The sequence below is a fragment of the Nannobrachium achirus genome, assembly GCF_963921795.1.
Source record: "Nannobrachium achirus genome assembly, chromosome: 5".
Lineage (NCBI taxonomy): Eukaryota > Metazoa > Chordata > Actinopteri > Myctophiformes > Myctophidae > Nannobrachium > Nannobrachium achirus.
The window spans coordinates 44,706,915-44,727,013 of record NC_137814.1 but is presented as its reverse complement, the minus strand read 5'-3'; the positions used below and the strand labels follow the sequence as shown (position 1 = coordinate 44,727,013).

Sequence of the window (20,099 nt, the reverse complement as noted above, 5' to 3'; positions counted from 1 at the left end):
GTGAAAATAGCAGATCTACAAGCTCACACTCGTTGAGGCAGTGAACCAGACAGCGATGGACACATTGTAGACAGACTAGATGGCCGAGGTCAGGGCCAGGGGAACTGGAACCGATCAGTTTCTGTGTCCTCTGCTGGGCCCTGCTGGTGACCACTGACACATTTTCAGAAACCCCATAATAAATTCATGAAAATAATAGAAACTTGGTGATTTTGTTTTTGGTGTGACAAAGAAGTATTTGCTAATCAACCTATCTCAGAAAAATACGAATTTTAGAAATTATTGGAAAGTCAAAACTGCCATGACATAGTGTATTTTAACTGTACATGCTGACTTAATTCGACATGATACTGTTTTTTCTCCCTATTTTAGTAGGATAATGATTACATAATAATCACATACTATAGTACAGTTTATTGTAAACAATCAATGTTTTCTAAATATTATATATAAGCATGTAACTGCCATCAGTCTGAGACAAACTCCTCTGAGAAAGACAGAGTAGACAGAAATGGTACCATCTTATAATTAGAAAATAGGTCACACATGGGTGAAGTGGTCCATTAAGAGAATGTTAGTTTCAAAAAATGTAATCCGTCCAATTGAGAAAAACAAACAATATATTGGATGATGAACTGCATGTTTGCCTCACCTAAATACGCCTTGATGACCCTGGACTAGCTACTATTGTAGGCGAAACTAAGGTGTTTAAAATATTCTTCCTCCATTTTGTGTTAAACACAGTATAGACAAAACAATATCAAATACATTGTTTCTTTATTATGTTGTCCTCAACTGAGGAATTAAAAACCACTTGGTGACATGAAACTTAAATGATGAATAATCACATAGTCCTGAATAAGCAAGGGCACTCATGCCTGATTTATACTGGGATGCGTGTGGTTTCTTGCACTGAAAATAGCTGATTTAAAGCTCACAACATGTCCCGCTGCAACGCGTTGTGAGCTTGTATTGTAGAACGGGGAACGGCTACTTTCAGTGTGCAACACTGGCACGCATTCAACTATAAATTAGGCATCTCCCCAGACACAACTTTGTTCACCTCCAAACATTACGTTACTTTCACCTTTGACCATAAGCAGGTATTTTTTTAGGCATTATAACAATGAGAATGAGAAACAACTTCTGTTTAGCTACAGTACAGAGCATGATATTTCTATTGCGCCGTGTTGGATATGATCTTTGATAAAACAATGGACAATGACAAAGCCAAAGTGTGAAGAGAAAAAAATACTATTGATACCATCAATATTTTCCCCCCAAAATCGTATGGGTACATACATATATGACAAGTATAAACAAACATAAGTCTTAATATAAGCCCCGTCCAAAATGTTGTGCAAACGCTGAATATAAAGTAATTACTCTGTTGGCTGAGAGATATATCAAACAACAATCAATCACTCATCGGCTCATGAGTGAAGCTGCACAATGTTGTCTGGAGTACAGTACTAGTGTTTCATTAAGTAATTTTTCAGACAGACACATTCTCTCCAACCCATCGGCACAGTAAGGCCAAAAACATGTCTTAAGACAATATTATGCATAAATGAAAGTATACCGGAAAACACAAAATAGCTGGTGCTCCACCATTACCATACAACAGTATCCACTATAGAATACACTATTCTAAAGGCTCAAATCCCCAAATCATAGCATGCAAAATAAGAAACAAAAGTAAAGAAATCCAAAGGTAAGATAATGTATGTTGCAAAGAAAAATGCATACAAACACTCTTAATAAAAATAAAACAAAAATAACAAAAACATCTGATACCTTTGGCTCAGTCAAATAACCATGAGAGCACCACATAAAAAGTGTGAAACTCTTTAACCACTTAAACCCAATTGTCTGTATTCTTGGGAAAACCTTTGCAGAAAATAGATCTACAAGCTCATGTGTTGCATTGCAACGCGTTGAGAATGTAGAGCAAAAACGGAGCCACTATTAGAGCCCTGAGGGACTCCGCTCAACAGAACATAAGGTTAAGTGGTTCATTAAGCTGTCGTCCCTGTGTGACATAGCACTGCTGTGGCTGATAACAGAAAAGAGTCAAAACTAACTTCTTCCATAATTTCGGAGACATTGTTCTTTCATGGTAACATGTTTGTTGGGTGTTGTGCTTTTTACAAAAGTAAAACCAGTACAGGTCAAATTCTAATCGTTCACCACTTCATGTCGGTGCAAACATCTGTATGTCTCTCAGAGCTATGAACAGAAACAAGGCAATCCGGTCTCTACCCTCATCTTTCTCACTTGTTTAAAAGCCAATGTGATTCAATTCTTGGGCAGAAATTGCTGTCAATGTCAGAATAGAAGTGTGGGCAGGCTATTGGAGAGACTACGCTACCACTGAAGTGCAGTGCACTTTTGCAGTGCGTATCTGCGGAAACTGAAATATTATGGAACAGAACTATGCACGCAAATGCTGTCCGAGGACTCTTGATGTTACGCAGATGTGGCAAAGTCTAATAAAGCCTTAAGAGTGAGACTTTCTTTTTTATTCCCTTTTCAGGTAGTACATGGTGTGTGTGTGTATATGAAAGTATCAGGGGGCTGCTGTGCGTATTTGTTGTGCTCATTGATTCCATAGAAATTATGTCTCTCAGAACATCTCCGAGACCATCCAATTCCTTGAATGTGGATGTCTCCTCTGCTTTTCTTTTTGCACCAAGTGCAAGACTGAAATGTCTGTACTTAAGAAGTCCGTCACGAACCATTACAAGTTGGATTGACGTAGAAAAAATAATACAAATAAAACATGAAATGAATTAGAAAATGCCATGACTAAAAGTCCTTTCTATTCAGCTTTGTTTTCCTCTTTTTCAGCAGGGGGTGTTTCCTGAGGTGAGTATGGGGGAGGGCCCTCGCTCTGGGAGGGGGCCTGGGGGTCCTCCGCGGGCGGGGTTGGAGTTTTTGTACAGTTGATTGGTGCGAGCACTATGGGCGGAGGCTGCAAGGGACAAAAATTGATAATTGAGCTGAGATAACCGAAGTCCAAGAGAATGACAACTGAGAACAAAAAAGGACATAAATACAGGACTAAGTGGAACTTTTCTTTTAGTTATTCTTAGGTCTAGATTTCATAAATCAACATGTTGCCTGTCAGAGGGTATTACTCTTAGAGATAATACAAAATTACAAATTAAGCATTACAAAGAAAATCCCAGTTATGTTGAGTCCCTCCAAAAAAATAAACACAGATATGCTATCAATGCTTAATTAATCGGGCTAGTCCCAGTTGGGCGGTGTCCCAGTTGGGCGAACAGACTGTAAAGCAAGCGATCTTCATCCCATTCATGCGTTTATCGTGCGCTTATAAATATAACAATTGCATTCACCACGGCTTCGTAACTCGCGCGGCCGGCCCGCTCTTCGCGGGCACTCGCGAAGAGCAGGACCAAGGTCCGCTGGCCTTCGCACCGCTTGCAATGTCGTGGACAATAATTACAGTCCTTTCGCCCAACTGGGACACCGCCCAACTGGGATTTTCCCAATTAATCGAATATTCACAAGGACTATACTAGTCAGTCAGTGTTGATGTGTGTACAAAAGAAAATGAAAGTAATGGCCTATTCTTTGAAAAAATAAATGTACATTTAAAAAGTACAATTACAAAGGGACCTTATTGTGGTAGAGCAGAAGGTAGAGGCAAAAAGGAAGCCCAGATAGGATACCTGCAGTGACCACAGGGCAAATCTCAATGTCCACCTTAAGACCTGAGCACTGAATCCTTACAGACTTCAATTCATTTCACCTGTGTGTTTCTGTTTAGCATAAAAACATTTGTGCAAGAGGATTCAAAGGCTCAAAATGGAATATGAAGAGATGAAGAGAAGTACAGCAATTTGCGACTTCACATTACCTTGACGTCAGTTGTTGCTATCAACCATATTGATAAAGTGAGGCTCATGTTCGATACATAATGTAATTACCATATGTTGTTATTTCAGTTTATAAGTAAAATTGTAATGTTGGATCGAATCAATTGGAAATTATTTTCATGCCAGCCATAGAACAAACAACTACACAGTGCCAGCTGCTTCCATTATTATTATTGATTGATGGGTCATCCCTCGGTTTCAACACCAGAACACTGTGAATTGTGGGCTATTGCCTCAAGCAAAGCCTGCAGCAATATAGGCTTATATAAAGTGCAAACATTCAGTGAGAGAGGCCTCATGAACCTGTCGTTTTACAGGGGGACAGTCCTGAGTGTGCACCAAAGCTTCCGAGTGCAGACATTGAGATTGGGCCACAGAATGCTGAGCCCTCAGACTAGAGCGAAACAGTGATGAGAACAGCGGTGTGGGTTTGGGTGAGGGAGGGTCAAGCAAAACAGAAAGAGATGGTTGGAATGGATGGAATCATCTGAAGGCGTTACTCAACTTGAAATTCTACTTTACAGCATGTTTTTTTAAAACACTAGAAATGTTTTTCGTCGACTTTTTTATGGTTTTTGTTTTTGTTTTGTTTTTCCACGGTAGTAGGTCACTCATATCAAACTGGTATTCACCACAAATCCACTTCCAGTCCAGAACTGAGGCAACTCCCTGCGCCAGAGCGCCACAGCCAGGCTGGTGAGCAAAGTGCAGGGCACCAGGTACAGCAGGGCTGGCTGTCCCTTCTGCATCAGAGCCAGCGCCACGAAGGTGATCAACAGGCCGATGCCATAGGCTAGAAGGAAAGACACAGACAAGGATGTACAGGGTGAGGAACAAACCTGGGAACATTTATATGCAATGGCTGATGGCGCTTATCGATATTATCTAACGATTAGATCTCCTTTTTCAAACTGAAAATGTTGAACTATAATAACGGGATAATAGCAATTTTCAGCGACCAAACTATTAGTAAACTATCTATTATGATGACTATCTTCCATACAATTTTTCAATACAAGAAAACATTTCGGATATATTTTATATTTAAATTTAAAAAACACTTAATTGGTTCAATGATAAAACAATCAATATAAACATATATGTTAAGACTTTAGGCAACACAAGTGAACAAGGAGAACAAACAACACATAACGTTGTGATAAAGGTGGTTTTGATCCAGAGGAATGGAAAGAGGGAGAGATAGACACTGCAGTAGTTCATGCAGTATCACATCAAGTACCTACCAATGGTGCAGGCTACAAAGTAGATCCTGGAGGCCTGCATGAGAATGTCAAATCTATGGCAGTAAGCTACCAACAGACCTAGGAGGAAAACCAGAAAAATGTTTAATGGTTTTCATTTCATTTGGTTATGTCACCCTCAACCAATTATTTTTTCTGGTGACTCCTACCCTCCTAATATGTGAGCAGGCTGTGTCTTTTTAATAACTTTTTTTCATTTATTTTTAATAATTCTTTGGGAAAATTGAAAACATTAAATACAATATATATAAATAAATGAATAAAGTTATCATAAAAACACGGCCTGCTCACGTATTCGGAGGGTAGTATGAGTCACCAGAAAAGATAATGGGTGTTTTTATTGAATCTATCATGGTTAAAATGAAGTTTGAAGTTACAATGGGTGTGTATGGGGCCCTCCTCCTGGAGGAGGACGGATAGCATTTACATCAAATATCTAAATATTGAATGAAGCAAAGTAAAACCTGTTCAGGGTGTTCATAAAATCCTGATTAAACGATAAAATTATCAAGTTTTTTTTTTTACGGAAATATCCCTTTAACTCAGGTCCATCAAACCAAGTCTGGTACTCATCTGCATGGCTGTGCTGAGATAGGACTAGTGTGAATATTTCAATACACAGCGTGGGAGGTTTAAGTGTTGCGTTCACACTGCTACCACGTAGCACACTGCCAACTGTGGCACCTTTCTATGACATTACAGCAGCAGATGGGACATATAGCATAGAGAGCCTGGTACATGATTTGCTGCTAAGGGCCCGTTCACATTGAGCCGATCCCGGGGCCGAGGATCCCCGACCAGATTTCGGGAGGACCCCCCGGGAAAATCGTTTGGTCGGCCCCGGAATCGGTCTTGGGCTTGAACAGTACCCCGACACGATCGGATTATGTTAATTAGCTTTTTTATGACCTCGGGACTCGTCGGGAGCACTCACGATAATATCAAAAAAGCTTGATATTTTCGGGTCATCGGGTAGGAATCCTTTACAATTATTGTCGTCTGAATGAGCTCACGGGATTGCTTCAGATTATATGAAGCCAGCTCCTCCCTTTTTAGGCTGCGCAGAGTGTAGGCTATTCTGTCACAGCCTACACTTTTATTATTATTATTAGCCTAGGCCTACTTACTTTTTACTTTAGCCTACTCTCTCCCTTGTTGTAATCACTTGTTCAAAAACGTTATAGCCTATAGCGTTCTTTCTTCTTTTTTCTTCTGCGCAGTCATTTGGCAACAAGGCAGTGTCTTTTTTTTTGCTGCGCAGATTTGGCTAGGGCAGTGCTGTTCTATCCGTGTATTATAAGGGCTCTAAATTGACCTTGTGCAACTTGACAGACAGACACCCTATATATAATATCTTATTCATATAGGCCTAATGTAATACTCAAAGTCAGAGACATTCCATTGCATTCCTTTTTTTTTTTACTTTTACGCGCGGGCTGCAGGCATTGCGCCTCTCGTTCTGTCAGTTTGTTCATTGGTCCTCAAAGAGGACCGCCAGTCCTTGGGGAGTTCCAGGGGGTCCCCAGCTAAATGATATTGAGGAACCTAGGCCTGTCCCTATTCTATATGCTTGGATGTTGGTGGGACAGTAAAAAAAAAAAGCGAGAGGTTAAACTTTTTTTTTTCTGCGACTGCACGCCCACAACGGCGAGGTTTGGACATTCATAATTGCTATTAGCTGATTAAGCTCGTCTGTTTAATGTCTGGCTGGTTGCCGTTAAAATGCTGGTTGATGCTTTTTAGGAGTGGACACTGGTCAATCAATGATATTGGAGATCATGCGACACTCTCAGCCGTGTCTTGCTGGATGCGCATCACATCTCGCGTCTCGCTTGCCAAAAACATAACTGAATATATAATTATAATATCTATAAAGTGAGCAGCGGCCAGTGTGCGCACAGTAGCCTACCTAGAAGACTACCAACCTACCTTTGTTTTTATAATGTTTTGTCATGATGGCGCAGTTATCACTTGTGTGCAAAGGACGATGATAAACGAAAGAAGAATGTAACACCAACTTCTACCAATTAATCCATTGCTGTGACAGACAGACAGGGTGAGACAGCCAACGTGCTTCCTTGTAGACTAGCCTACATAATCCACTGGGTCCAGCTTGGTTCAGATCAATCATATCAACATAACAGTAATAACACCAACCAAAGTCAGAATAAAAAGAGTCCACGAATAGGCCTGCACACTCGCTCATAATGTCCTCCTCCTCCTCCGGCTGCCAGCAGCGTCAGTTCTGCAAATGCTAAGGTATGGTAACATGGCATGCATGCGATACACTAGTCATGTTGCCAATACCTACTTTTTAGCAACAAGCACAAGCATGATGAATTCATTTTAAGAAGTACATTTTATTATTTTCTCCTGTAGGCCTAATCAAGGTACGTTATACCATACCCATGTGCGCCTCTGTAGTCTAATTTGCGCAGTGATGGAAAAAGTATACTCCCATTCTTTACTTAAGTAAAAGTATCAATACTGCATTATTAGCTACAAATATGGCACAGACAGAGAGAGAGAGAGAGAGAGAGAGAGAGAGAGAGACTCTTTGTTATAGACTATAGCGAATATATTTGTTTAATTTCGCTGTTTTAATATTTAATTAGGTAATAAAATGGATTTTGGAGCATAGCGAGTCAGAACACCGCAGCTGCAGGACTTCTGCGCTAATTGGGTCGTTGGCTCGTTGACTTTGCTGGCATGCGGTAGGCCTAATTGATTATTTTGGAGAAAGATTCCCTTTAGTATAAATAATAGTCCTTTTGGTTACCATTTGGTCTCCATCATTAAGCTGGGGATCACCTGTAACACCCTCATTGTCAAAACATTAAACAAATGGCAATTAAACTGACGTGAAGAGAGAGAGAGAAAAACACTCTTGATTTTATCCCTCTTGAGGGGGCGGAATCTTCATCTAGTCACGTCTCTCATGGCACCACCCCCCCGAGATCGTGGGTGGCTAGAATCGCGAGACGTCGGTCTCATTTGTAATGGTCTGAGATATTTCACTTGGCACAGCGGGATATACCGGGCCCGGTCGCAAGACAGAGGATCGCTGTCGTTTGAAATGAACACCGATAAACCCCGGGCACGAGATCTGATCTGACCCAACATCGGCCTCTCATCTGTGAGGCCCTTAAGGAGTGATGTTCGTCATTGGTGTTACAGGGGAGGCAAAATGGTAACACCTGAGCAGCACTATTGACGGCTGATGGGTGAAGCTACCCAAAGGTCCAAGCTGACAGATAAGGAAATAAACAGTTGCAGTGTAAATCGTCGCTGTCAGGCAGAAACCTTGTATGTCCGAAAAACCATTACTTTTCAGGAAATGGAAAAAGGAACCTTTGTTCCAATGGATCCGATGTAGTTATTATTTAGCCACAAGCTTTTCATTGGTTAAATATTTATTCAATTACCAGACAGATTTAACCACCTGGCTTCCTATTTTGGGCATATAATTATAGGTGAAAGTAGCCTGGTTCCAGACCCTGAATCGCTAGCCACTCCCATTAAAACATTTGTTTAGGCGATTCAGGGGCCTGGTGACTCTCAATGGAGAGGGTTTCTCGGTTGAAATTCCGAACAGGTGTCGCTTCAACTCCATGACGTCGGGGCTTGTGAGCAGCGTTGGTGAGGTTTTCCCAGAACTCATGTGTGATTCCAAATAACCCAGCACCGCACCGTACATTCCCAAACATAAAAATTGCGTCACCCGCCACTGTAACATGCGATCGTATCGATCTCGCTATGAAACATCAGTAACAGACATGTTTTGTTGTGTTTGATTACTAGTTCGTAGCACTCCTATTCTGCCTGTTTCTTTGGTTAGCAAGTAGCAACAGGTTAGGTTAGCCAGCCTCATAACACCAATAACAACTACGTCATCTGCTTTGCTACTGTTGTGATTGGTCAGGCGGTGAACCAATCACAGAAGACTGCCTCTTTGGCAACGCCCATCCCAGAAACGAATGTAAATGGTAGGGCTTTCAGACTGAATAATGGAGTGAAACGAAATGTAAATTCAGGCTAAGGTGAAAGTCTTCAAAAAGAAAATTCTAAATCCATTTTCGCTACTTTGGGGTGACACTGTCATAAACAACAAAGCGTAAAATACTGTTGGTCAATCAAAAACATAAAAGGATTAAATATGGAGATACAAAGTTTCTGCCCGACAGCAACAACATTCCCAACTAATTACCTGGAACCAAGACATCCCCAAAGCCCAGGAGTGAGAAGGGCCGGTCACACAGTGCGAGAGGAGAGAAGTTTAACCGTGGCACTTTAAGCACCATAGGGAGCTGGAGCAAAGACAACAATTAAGTGTTACCACATCTTTCATTACGCCTGGTTACGTCTACTCAACAGCTTAACCTCTGCATTGAAACAACATTTAAGGAAGGAGTAATGATGCGTGTGGTGCCCCCCAAACCCCACCCAGGGGGGGTTTAAAAACAAGCATACCTTTTCATGTGTGGAGGAGTCAGAGGGACCAGCCGCCACCTCCACCATTATACTTTCCCCACTCTGTGGAGAAAAAGAATAGGGCAGAAATGACCTTTTCTTGTAGTGCAGGGACTGTGGGCGGTTATATCATATTACAGTGAAAACTAAAGCGCGATCCTAACATACCTTTGTGAAGAGGGGTGTAATAAATACAAAGAATACGTCGTAGACAAACAGGACCACCAAGAGTAAAGTGCAAGCCTGCACAGAGAAGGAGTGGAGAGAGGGTGGGGGAGAAACACATTTTGTTAATTTGCACGATGGTACAGTTCTGGTGAAGTCCACAGAGACAGTAATTAAAAGATAACAAAAAGTTATTCATACTGGAGAGACAAAAGGTGATAATTTATTTAAAAGACATATACCCTAGTAGTCAAAAGTTTGGACACAGCTTCTCACACACATTGAGTGTTCTCAAACCTTTGACTGCTAGGGTATATCGCCTTAGAAATGAAACCTGGAACAAACAACACATACCCAACACATTTTTCATTCAGGACAAACACACAAGAAAGCGCCACAAAAACAACAGCAAGTCCATTAAAATAACTAATTGGGAGTTGGGTGTCAAGTCAACATGGGAAAATAAAATCATCATCATCATCATCACACCCAAACATCATTAGGGCAAGAGAACATTATGGCATCAACCCACCTTAAAAGTAGGCAGTCTGATTGTTTTGAGCATGTAGAGACAGAAGGCGATCCCCAGGGCGTCCTGCAACACCCACGCCCACCTGGACGACACATCGTATGGGGGAACAAGACAGTTAGTCAGGACAGCCTGGCTTGCTGACAGGAACCAACCAAGCTCCCTGACATCAAGTAACAAGACATGACTCACACACAGACAGGGGCAATTAACTATTATGTAATCTATCGCACATCCCGCAATCAACACGTGAGGGGCACAGACGCTGTCTATGCGGGGGGCTTTGGTTCACTGCCCCCCCGAGTCTCAGTGTGAGTCCACACATGCTTGATTATTTATGTGTTGAACAATTAGCCCACATAATCACAAAGGGTTTCAAGCAAATAATTCACTTCTATCGTGGCTTTATATTGAATAAGACATAAACAAGCAAACTCCTAGTAATGCTTTTCACAACATGTATTCAAAACTCATCATGCTCGCACTCTGGGTGGTCGCAGAGGACCTTTTCACACCTCAGTGGAACATCAAAAAGTAGAACGTATTTTTATTGTATGACAGGATTCTAAATAATAATATGCATATATATTTCATACATTCTGCTCCTTGACCATTTTCAACCTGCCTGCCTACAGAAAATAATTCGTTATTTGTAAAAAAAATAGCAGATCTTCAAGCTCAAAACGCATAGCTTTGCAGCGTGTTGTGAGCTTGTAGGTCGGCTATTTTTGCTATTGGTGGTATGACGAAGTATATAGGGCTTAAGTGGTTAAAAGCAGAAGAAAAAGCCAATTATGAGGGTAGGCAATCAGATTACGTCTTTAGTGCAAGCCAAGCGTGTGTGTGTGTGTGTGTGTGTGTGTGTGTGTGTGTGTGTGTGTGTGTGTGTGTGTGTGTGTGTGTGTGTGTGTGTGTGTGTGTGTGTGTGTGTACTCACTGGTCCTCGTTGCGGAACACCACCCAGGTAACGCTGACGCCGATGCAGAAGGCAGAGAGCAACATCATGCGGATCTGAGGCCGTTTGTGTAAGTATGGCAGATTATTCTCTGGAATCCTATGGTCAGAAGATTGCAAACATTCAGCCCACCAGAGAATAATATTTGTATTATTTAATTCTATCTCACGCGACAAAATGCCACTCGGGTCATGCCTCGCATTACCACATAATCATAATTCTAAACAAATGACATGAATAATACCACATTTTACAGCTTCACACACATGGCTCAAATGATAATTCTGCTAGATATTATTGCCTCCTCCAATCATAAACCATAAGCAAGATATATGGCAGAAAAGACCCACATTTCCTTTATTCGAATATACCGAATCCCCCTTCTCTCTACTCAACAACTTCCATGTCTCTCAACACTGTGTTGTCTAACAAAGACAGAACGAATTGCTTGCTGCTAAATAATCTCAAATGAACATCACCTGCACTTGCAGAAAGGCATTCTCCTGACAAAAGGCCAGAGGCAGCTGTAGAGGCCCACGGAGGACGCCACGCAGAAGATGCCTATTACCCAGATGGCTACAGATGGAAAAAAGAAAAGAAAAAGAAACAGTTAGGATGGCGCTGCATGTTGTCACCATGTCACCATAATCAACATCATCCACTGCCTGTGATGAAGGAATAAAGCATGTTTTTTTTTATTCCTCACAGATGTTGTTTCTACTCTATATAATTTCAACTTGTCACATTTCTTTCACATTTCAACTTCTTATTGTCTGTCTAATGTCTTATTTGGTGCCTTATATTTGTCGTCCATACAACACTTTGCTAGTACCTCTAGCAAAGAAGAAGCAAAGAAGAAGGGTTACAAGACATAATTTGTGCCAACTGCAGTGGAGATTTTAAATAAGAAAATATTGAATAGTTCCAACCCCCACAGCCCTTGATCACTGTTGCACTGTTGCTACAGTATGTCATGGGATGCATTTTATATAGTTTTAATGCATTGTGTATTTTATGTATATGTTATTGTCATATATACACAATAAGAGTACATGCAATTTATATAGCACTTTTCAAGATACCCAAAAGTGAAAACATGAAAATGAAATGTGTGTATGTATGTATATTTATTTATTTAATTCTTTTTACAAAACCCCCTCCCCAAAATCGATTTAGGTGACATTATCCTTGAGGATGAAACATGGTAAATGAGTGCAGAGTGACGTGTGCTCTTTGTGTGTCTGTGTGTCTGTGTCTGTGTCTGTGTCTGTGTGTGTGTGTGTGTGTGTGTGTGTGTGTGTGTGTGTACCCAAGCTGTCGTAGAAAAAGTAGAGTAGCACCAGCATGCTGCAGCACATGACCACGAACACGCAGATCATGATGGGGGTGACGTCCACCGTCTCCTCTTCCTGCTTCTCTGCGCTGTCATCCCGCTTGTGTTTCATGTACCGCCTTCAAGATGGTGGCGAGAGAAGTGACAGGAAAACAGGCCATGTGACAAGGGTTTGTTTGGGGAGTCTTTCATGTTGAACAAAGGGGACCTGTGGCTTACGGTTACAGTTATCTTACCAAACTTGTTACTCAAAAGAGTGTACAGTACATCAAGCGTAAGGCCATCAGTGATGTTACTAGGTTTTCAATGTAATGGGTCCCGGGACCCACAGGTGGTCATTCAAATGGGTCCCAGAAAAGTTTTATGAGTCCTCAATACAATGTTTTCGAGCGCTGTGAGCTTGTAGATCGGCTATTTTCAAAATGTTTGCCTATTTCTTATATTTATTTTACAATTTGGCTAATGTTTGAACTTAGAACTAGGATTTCTAAATACACTAGGCTACAGACACCCATTTAATTATATTTATATCACTGGGACCCCAATTTACATTAAATGTTAAAATACTAGAGTACAAATGGAACAGGTCCATTTGGTTCCATTTGTTCACCGAGTTACAGACCCATAAAGTTCTATTTGGTTCCTAACTATCATTTATCTGGGGACCCCCTGGAACTCCCTCAAGGACCCAGGACCCCACTTTGAGAACCACTAGTGAAAATAGTTTTTAGCTGTTCCAGGTTTAACTGATAATACATCTTTACAGTGTTTATCTTACACAATACATTAAAAAACGAATTAAATCTAAACTAATATAGCAACTTAAGTAGAAGAAGTAAATTATTTTAACATGGACTCCAATGGAGGCGGATCCCCGGGACCCCAGGACCATGACATGAATGAGTCCCTGGGCGACTTGAATGAGTTTTTGATGCGGGATGCGCACGTAATGACATCACTGGGCCATTTTTACTTGACTTTATCCACATTGGTGGGTTAACAAAATATACTTACAGTATCAGTTGCACAATTTTACAATCCCAATACCTTTTTCAAATACAACCTGTAATCTATCTAGTCTGACACCCTGCCAAAAGAGCTGCTAGCAGAGGAAACTTGTCACAGCCTGAATTTATCTGGATGGCTGCTCTTATCAACTTCTATTTTAAGATATATAATGTATAAATACGGATCTCACCAGACGTTAATCTTATAGACATCGATGTAACTGAACAAGGACCAAACAGTAATGGGTCACTAGTTTGACCTTAACCCATTTAGGCCTAGAATTAGAAGGATTCAAAAGACACTTATAGAATCGGGTCAAAATTCTAATGTTCGCGACTTTTCAAAAATAGCAGATCTACGAGCTCGCAGCGCGGCACTCGGTGCCGCGCTGTGAGCTTGTATATCTGCTATTTTTCAATAGTTAAAGCATAAAATAATGATACACAAAATGTGTACCCGTTCTAAATGGGTTAAGTGACGACAAATAAATGCTGCCAGCCAGCCACTGTAAACAAAAAAATCAAAACAATACAGTCCAAAGTACTCATGATGCAGGGAGGATGCTGTGTACAAGTCGTTCCAAGAACACATTGAGCAGCCACATACAGAGGGGTGTCTGTCCCATTGCCCAGCTTACTTCTTGTTGTCCTTGCTGCCAGCCCAGTGGCCTCCTATGGCAACAGTTCCCACTGCCATTAAAAAGATGATCACCATGTTGTAGTCCAACACAGGCTCACTGGGTGCATACATGGCAACCTCTCTTCCTTTCCCGAACTTCTGCAAGGGGTTAGGAAACAGAACAGCTCTGGCTCAGGTTGGAGATAGTCACTGAGAGTGCGGTGACATAATCAAGCATACAGACTACACCTTGTATACTTTGGTTAGCCTGTAAATGGGCTGATTTGGCCATTACATTGATTAATACATTACTGTATAATTCAATAGATTCAAAGTTGGACAGCGATACATGTTATTTGCAACACATGGTAAGCTAAACTACACATTTCAGGCTACACTAAAATACAACACAATGGTTAAAAGAAAAAAGAAACGTCAGTTTGAGTTACAATTATATTTATCCAATAATTCTATCTTGATTTATTGATTCTTTAAAGTTCTGCTAACAGGCATTATGAGAGACTGCATCTCTTCAACTCGTCACCTTGCTTATGTCCAGCATGTCAGAGTAGCTGAGGAGTGCTACAGGGATGTCAATCTCTTCATACTGTGTCTTGTTTCCTGCAGGTGGTGTCTGTAATTAAAAAAATAAAACAATAGCCATTGATTTGATACAAGGGCTGCAAAATGTGGACAAAATAAACTATTGTTGAAAACGTTTCGGCATTGTTATTGGGATATATGAATGTTGACAACTCTTCCCAGGACATCTATGCTCAAAACAAGTGTCCGGAAACATTGGCAAAGCAGAACGATGGTCAGAAATTATAAAATACTGTATACCGTATGCTATAAAGTAAAATGTTTCCTTCTGCGTGTTATTTGATTTAGAGGCATATGATTCTGCAAAGCACCACAATACTTTAAGGAAGCACTGTAAAATAGTTTACTATCTATAAAAGATTTAGCATTTGATAAATGAACAAGATTGCATTTTGTTGTAAATATATTTGTACCTTTTTGTAATTGGTATATAACAACGTACTGTATAATAGTATATTCATTCTCCATGCCAAATAAGGTCAAGGACAATGCGGGCCATCAATGAGTCTTTAGGACTGTAATGAGTATGTTATCGATGTGAATGATTAACCATTTTATCGTTAACTGATAGCAGTTATAATCGATACTATCAATACTATCAATTAAACGTTTAATGTATTGTATTGTTTTGTTGTTTTTCTTGACTGACTACTATTTGCTAAACATTGATTTAATTTATATATTTTATATTTACACATTAATTTTATTCTGTTTACAGCACTGCAAGTTAGCCTACGATACATTTTACGATACATTTATAAGGTTATTCCGCTCAATACAAAAAGCGAGGCGACAGTATATCACATTTGTAGTCGCACAGAAAGGGATTATAAGCAACCAACGTTTCTTCCAAACAGTCCATGGTGGTACATTGCTTTAGTTACATTGCTAGATAGTGGAAATAAAACAACATAAATTATGAGTGTCTGACCAATCACACACGATATTCTGTCAGAACTTTGTTCGGCCAGTTAGAACATCTTGGACATGCAAGAACTACCAAAGTTCTGAAAAGGCAGTGCCACAATGAATGAGGTTTTGTTCTTATTGCCTATGCCTACTTAGGCAAACTTTGTTTGGAGTATGCTGCAGCCTTCAACCCACTTCAGACACATGCGGTTTGGAAATTCATTTGTCATTTTTACAGGCATTTGAAAGGTTGCAGGGTGTTATTTTCATGCCCTCTGTACATGTAGTTTGGTGTGATCGGTTATTGATGCCCCCTTACCAGCCTGTCCTTGCTGACTATGAGAAGACCTTTGGCACCATTAATCTGGGCCAACCGGACCTTCTCATAGAAGGTGCAGTTTCCCCTCATCACCATAGGGATGCTGTTGGTGAAGCCTCCCTCAGGGACCTCAGATGGAGAGCACAGCACCGATGATGTCAGGTCGTAGATCTGGAGACGTGACTACGGAACGCATTAAAAAACAACAGACAACATTCATATACAATTTGTAGTGAGGGTCGCTGCTTCATCTCTCTCTCAGCTAAGGGATCCGTGCGTGGGCTGAAAAGCGTTAAAGACCCCTGGACTACAGAAGAACTAATGTGCTGTAGATGAGTGTGTTTTACCAATTCTCACAGTCTGATAGAGTTGTCCAGATCAAGACCTCTGAGTTTCAACACCAGTTTGGACGGTACAATTCAATAGCATGAAAAGTAATGTTGAACCAATGATAAGTGAAGTGACAATTTAAGGACTTTAAAGACCCTTTTAATAATACCTGGAATAATATCTTTCCTGCATCATAAGTAATCAACAAACTATATCATGTCAAATAATATAAGAGGCAAAAATTGTGTGAGCTTGTAAAACTGCTACTTTCACAATATTTATCAAGGTGGAGGGTCCCCAGTTCACATCATGGGATTATTTTTGGGGGGTCAGGTTGAGAACCACTACTATAACCAATCAACAACATCATGGGATTATTTTGGGGGGTCAGGTTGAGAACCACTACTATAACCAATCAACAACATGTGGTGGTATTCTTCTACTTCAATTGATATCTCCTGCCTGACCTGCTCTGCAATGAATGTGTGCGTCTACTGTTATTAAATAGGAAAATAAGGAAAATGGTAATTACTAAAGTGATACTCGTCTATTAATTTTTCAGGACCATAACTGATGTGTAATCATTCTTGCCCAAAGGTTGCTGCCAACTGTTCACTTACCGCCTTATTGAGGTCCTGAGGTAGACCTGCCCATTGTGAGTTGAAGAATATGCAGTAATCCTTTCCTTTACTTTTTCCCTTGTCGCTGAAATGGGCCATGCCATACTCTCCCACGACCTGTCAAAAAAATGTAAATGTGTTTTGATTGATTGAATACTTTATTATAAGTTTGCATAGGAAAAGGTACAGTACAGTACAGTACAGTTCACTGATGCGAGGTCAACTAAAAGGATAAAGACCACAAGAAAGCTCAATGGCATGTTTAAATTAGGGGCCCCTTTGTACTCAATTCATACAACATTAAATGAGAGAAATCACACAATCGCACACGTTTAGAGTCATAGATGTGTGTATAATAATGTCAAAAATGTGTCCAATTGTAGACTGTACATTGTAATGTTAAAAAGTATCAACTTGAATCTAAAACGCATAGCAAAGTTGTAAAGGTGTTGTTGAGGAAAAGGAACAATAATGACAAAGCAGCTGTTGCTGGTGTGTCTTTTAAAGCTACTCCAAAATTAGCTTTTTGGGCTCATTTCGCAAAGAAGACAGTTAATTCTGACACACCGCAGCACTTGTGTGAGAGCAACGTTATCGTTCATGACCAGTAGCTAACTATCCACTTTATTATTGCAATAAACCTGATAAGACTAACAACTCATAGGATAATGATTGCCAAGTTAGCTGGTTGTCTGAAGACAAAGCAACTCGAACATTGTTCCTGGAGTTGTTAAATTAAAGCGTTTCACTGAACCATCAGCACAGACGGTAATCGTCTTCTTTTTCTTCTTCTTTGAGTTTTATGGCGGGTTGCAACTGCACAGTAATCGTGCTTTTAGAGAAACCTAATGCTTGTGCGGCATACCCGGGGCCCTATCGATGATCTCCGCAAGCTAACACGGCCATAGCATGCAAGCTAATCATTCCGAAAATTAAAGAAAAAACTAACAAAAAAACATTGTTTTCATCGACCACGTGTCCGAGTGCAGCATACATAAACACAAACTCGCTTTGTGAAGGCAACCGTGTGCCCGCTCTTACCTTTTGAACTAGAAAAGCTGCCCAAAACAGGGTTAAAGGGACCCTCATGATGCCTACTAGCTTGTTGTTGTTTCCCCATCAACCGCACTGCTCACTACACAGTGCGCCCACCAGCTGTTCCGCTACGGACCCGCCTACTCTCTGCAGCGCGTCTGTTATTGGTTATTTTAACACGAGTAAAAAAAAAAGTAAACGCCTTGCGATTCGTTTCCACCGTCTTTGATGTTTCACAATAGCCTTAGGATATAGTATTCTGGAAAAAAGTACTCAAATATTTTACTCAGTCCATGCATCCATCTTCAACCGCTTATCTGGAATCGGGTTGCGGGGTAACAGTTCCAACTGAGACTTCCAGAGTTCCTTATTCTGAGCAACTTCCTCTCCCTCTGGGAGTATACCAAGGCGTTCCCAGGCCAGTTTGGAGATATAATCCTTCCATCTGGTCTTTGGTCTGCCACGGGGTCTCCTCCCAGTGGGACGTGCATCTTCCTAGGAAGGCGCTCGGGAGGCATCCGTACTAGATGCCCGAACCACCTAAGGCTGACTCCTTTCCAAGTGGAGCAGCGGTTCTACTCCAAGTCTCTCTCGGGTGACTGAACTCCTCACCCTATCTCTTAAGGGGGTTGGGGGTATCATTAGCCTAATTTCAGACTCAGCTCAAGCTTTAGTCTGAAACTGTGCCCTATTCTGAGCGATTTACGAGGGGAGGGACTATTTTGCAAGCGTCAAATATTTGTAGTGGACTAAAAGTACAATATTTGCCTCTGAGTCTCAGAGTCTGAGACAGAGTCAATGATGACGTAGTAGAGTAGAAGTAAAAGTATGGGACATTTTTAACTCAAGTAAAGTACACATACCCTCAAAATTGTACTTAACTACAGTACTTAAACATACTTAAGTTACTTTACACCACTGGTTGTAATCACATTGAAACAAAGAGGGCAAGGGCCTGTGAGAGCCAAGCCCCCCATGGCTAATAATACAGCCCTGGTTTAGGGTTAAGGTTAGGTTTAGGTGGTCGGAAATTTAGGTGGTCAGAAAAATGACATGGCACCTCCACAAATCCCATATGGTAGTACAGTAGGCTACATACAGTTGTTTTTCAATGTGTTGTTTGTTTCAGACCAAAGTGGTCGACAGTCTGACAGAGGGACAAACTGATGGACTGCCTGACTGACTGCCATCACCATCCTTATAGAGCTGAGAAAGGGGTGTCAATTGAGGTCCCAGGTGAAGGCAGTTAACACCATTACACCGTTACTACCAAAACCTCCGTCTGTCTGTCTGTCTGTCTGTCTGTCTGTCAGTGAGTCCGTCACACTTTTGCCCTGCTCATATCTCCACAACCGTTGGCCCCATCCATGCCAAATTTTGCACACACACTCCTTGACTGCCAAACTACAACCTCCAAGGACCCCCGGAGCCCCAGGGACCCCCAGGTCCCTGGGGGACCCCCAGATGTAAAAAATGACCAAATGTGCTCACACGTCACACGTCACACTTTTTCCCTGCTTATATCTCCGCACCCGTTGACCCGATCCATGCCAGATTTTACACACACACTCCTTGCCTGCCAAATTACAACCTCCAAGGACCCCCGGAGCCCCAGGGACCCCCAGGTCCCTGGGGTACCCCCAGATGTAAAAAATGACCAAATGTGCAAAAATGACCAAATGACCACCCCAACGGGGCTGCTCACGGGGAATTCCTGGGGACCACCGACTCCTAGTGCTCCAGAACGGATGCAAAAGTGGTCGCGCCCCCAGTGGAGGACCCCCTGCCACTGCAGCGCACATAAAATGCCCTAACTCGGCCTAGGAGCGTCCGGGAGAGCCGAGGCCGGTACCTATTCGTCCGCCAAGGCAACACGGAGACCCCACCCCTCATTTCTCACATGGCCCTATTCTAGCGCCACCTTCAGGCCGATTTTTAAAACACATTTTTGGACACTGCTCCTACAGTTTTTGCCCTAAAATCACGAATATCACTACACAGCATGTCTACACTCATGTCATCAACATGGATCAGGAAG

The 20,099-nt window shown here is 41.4% G+C and overlaps 1 protein-coding gene across 2 annotated transcripts; it reads right to left on the bottom strand.

Annotated features, from left to right (window-relative positions):
• Positions 1–777: 777 nt before the first annotated feature.
• Positions 778–18,138, bottom strand: sppl2 (signal peptide peptidase-like 2). 2 transcript variants are annotated; one of them, XM_080726972.1, is made up of 15 exons: positions 18,068–18,138; positions 17,027–17,143; positions 16,077–16,259; positions 14,790–14,879; positions 14,265–14,404; positions 12,596–12,738; positions 11,766–11,862; positions 11,269–11,385; positions 10,335–10,416; positions 9,806–9,880; positions 9,638–9,700; positions 9,375–9,474; positions 5,150–5,227; positions 4,538–4,698; positions 778–2,974 (listed from the first exon to the last, which is right to left on the bottom strand). In XM_080726972.1, the coding sequence occupies exons 1-15, from the start codon at positions 18,113–18,115 to the stop codon at positions 2,822–2,824; spliced, it is 1,647 nt and encodes a 548-aa protein (XP_080583098.1). In that variant the 5' UTR covers positions 18,116–18,138; the 3' UTR covers positions 778–2,821. The 2 variants fall into 2 exon arrangements, with proteins under 2 accessions (XP_080583098.1, XP_080583099.1); XM_080726973.1 differs by having other exon boundaries at positions 16,170–16,259.
• Positions 18,139–20,099: the final 1,961 nt, after the last annotated feature.

Bases quoted from the DNA above. Each gene is read 5' to 3' on its own strand.
- sppl2 (XM_080726972.1), bottom strand. From the start codon at position 18,115: ATGAGGGTCCCTTTAACCCTGTTTTGGGCAGCTTTTCTAGTTCAAAAG. The intron at 14,880-16,076 runs GTAAGGGGGCAT...TTTTAATTACAG, and splicing joins TAGTCAGCAAGGACAGGCTG to ACACCACCTGCAGGAAACAA. The intron at 10,417-11,268 runs GTGAGTACACAC...TGTGTCGTCCAG, and splicing joins GTGTTCCGCAACGAGGACCA to GTGGGCGTGGGTGTTGCAGG.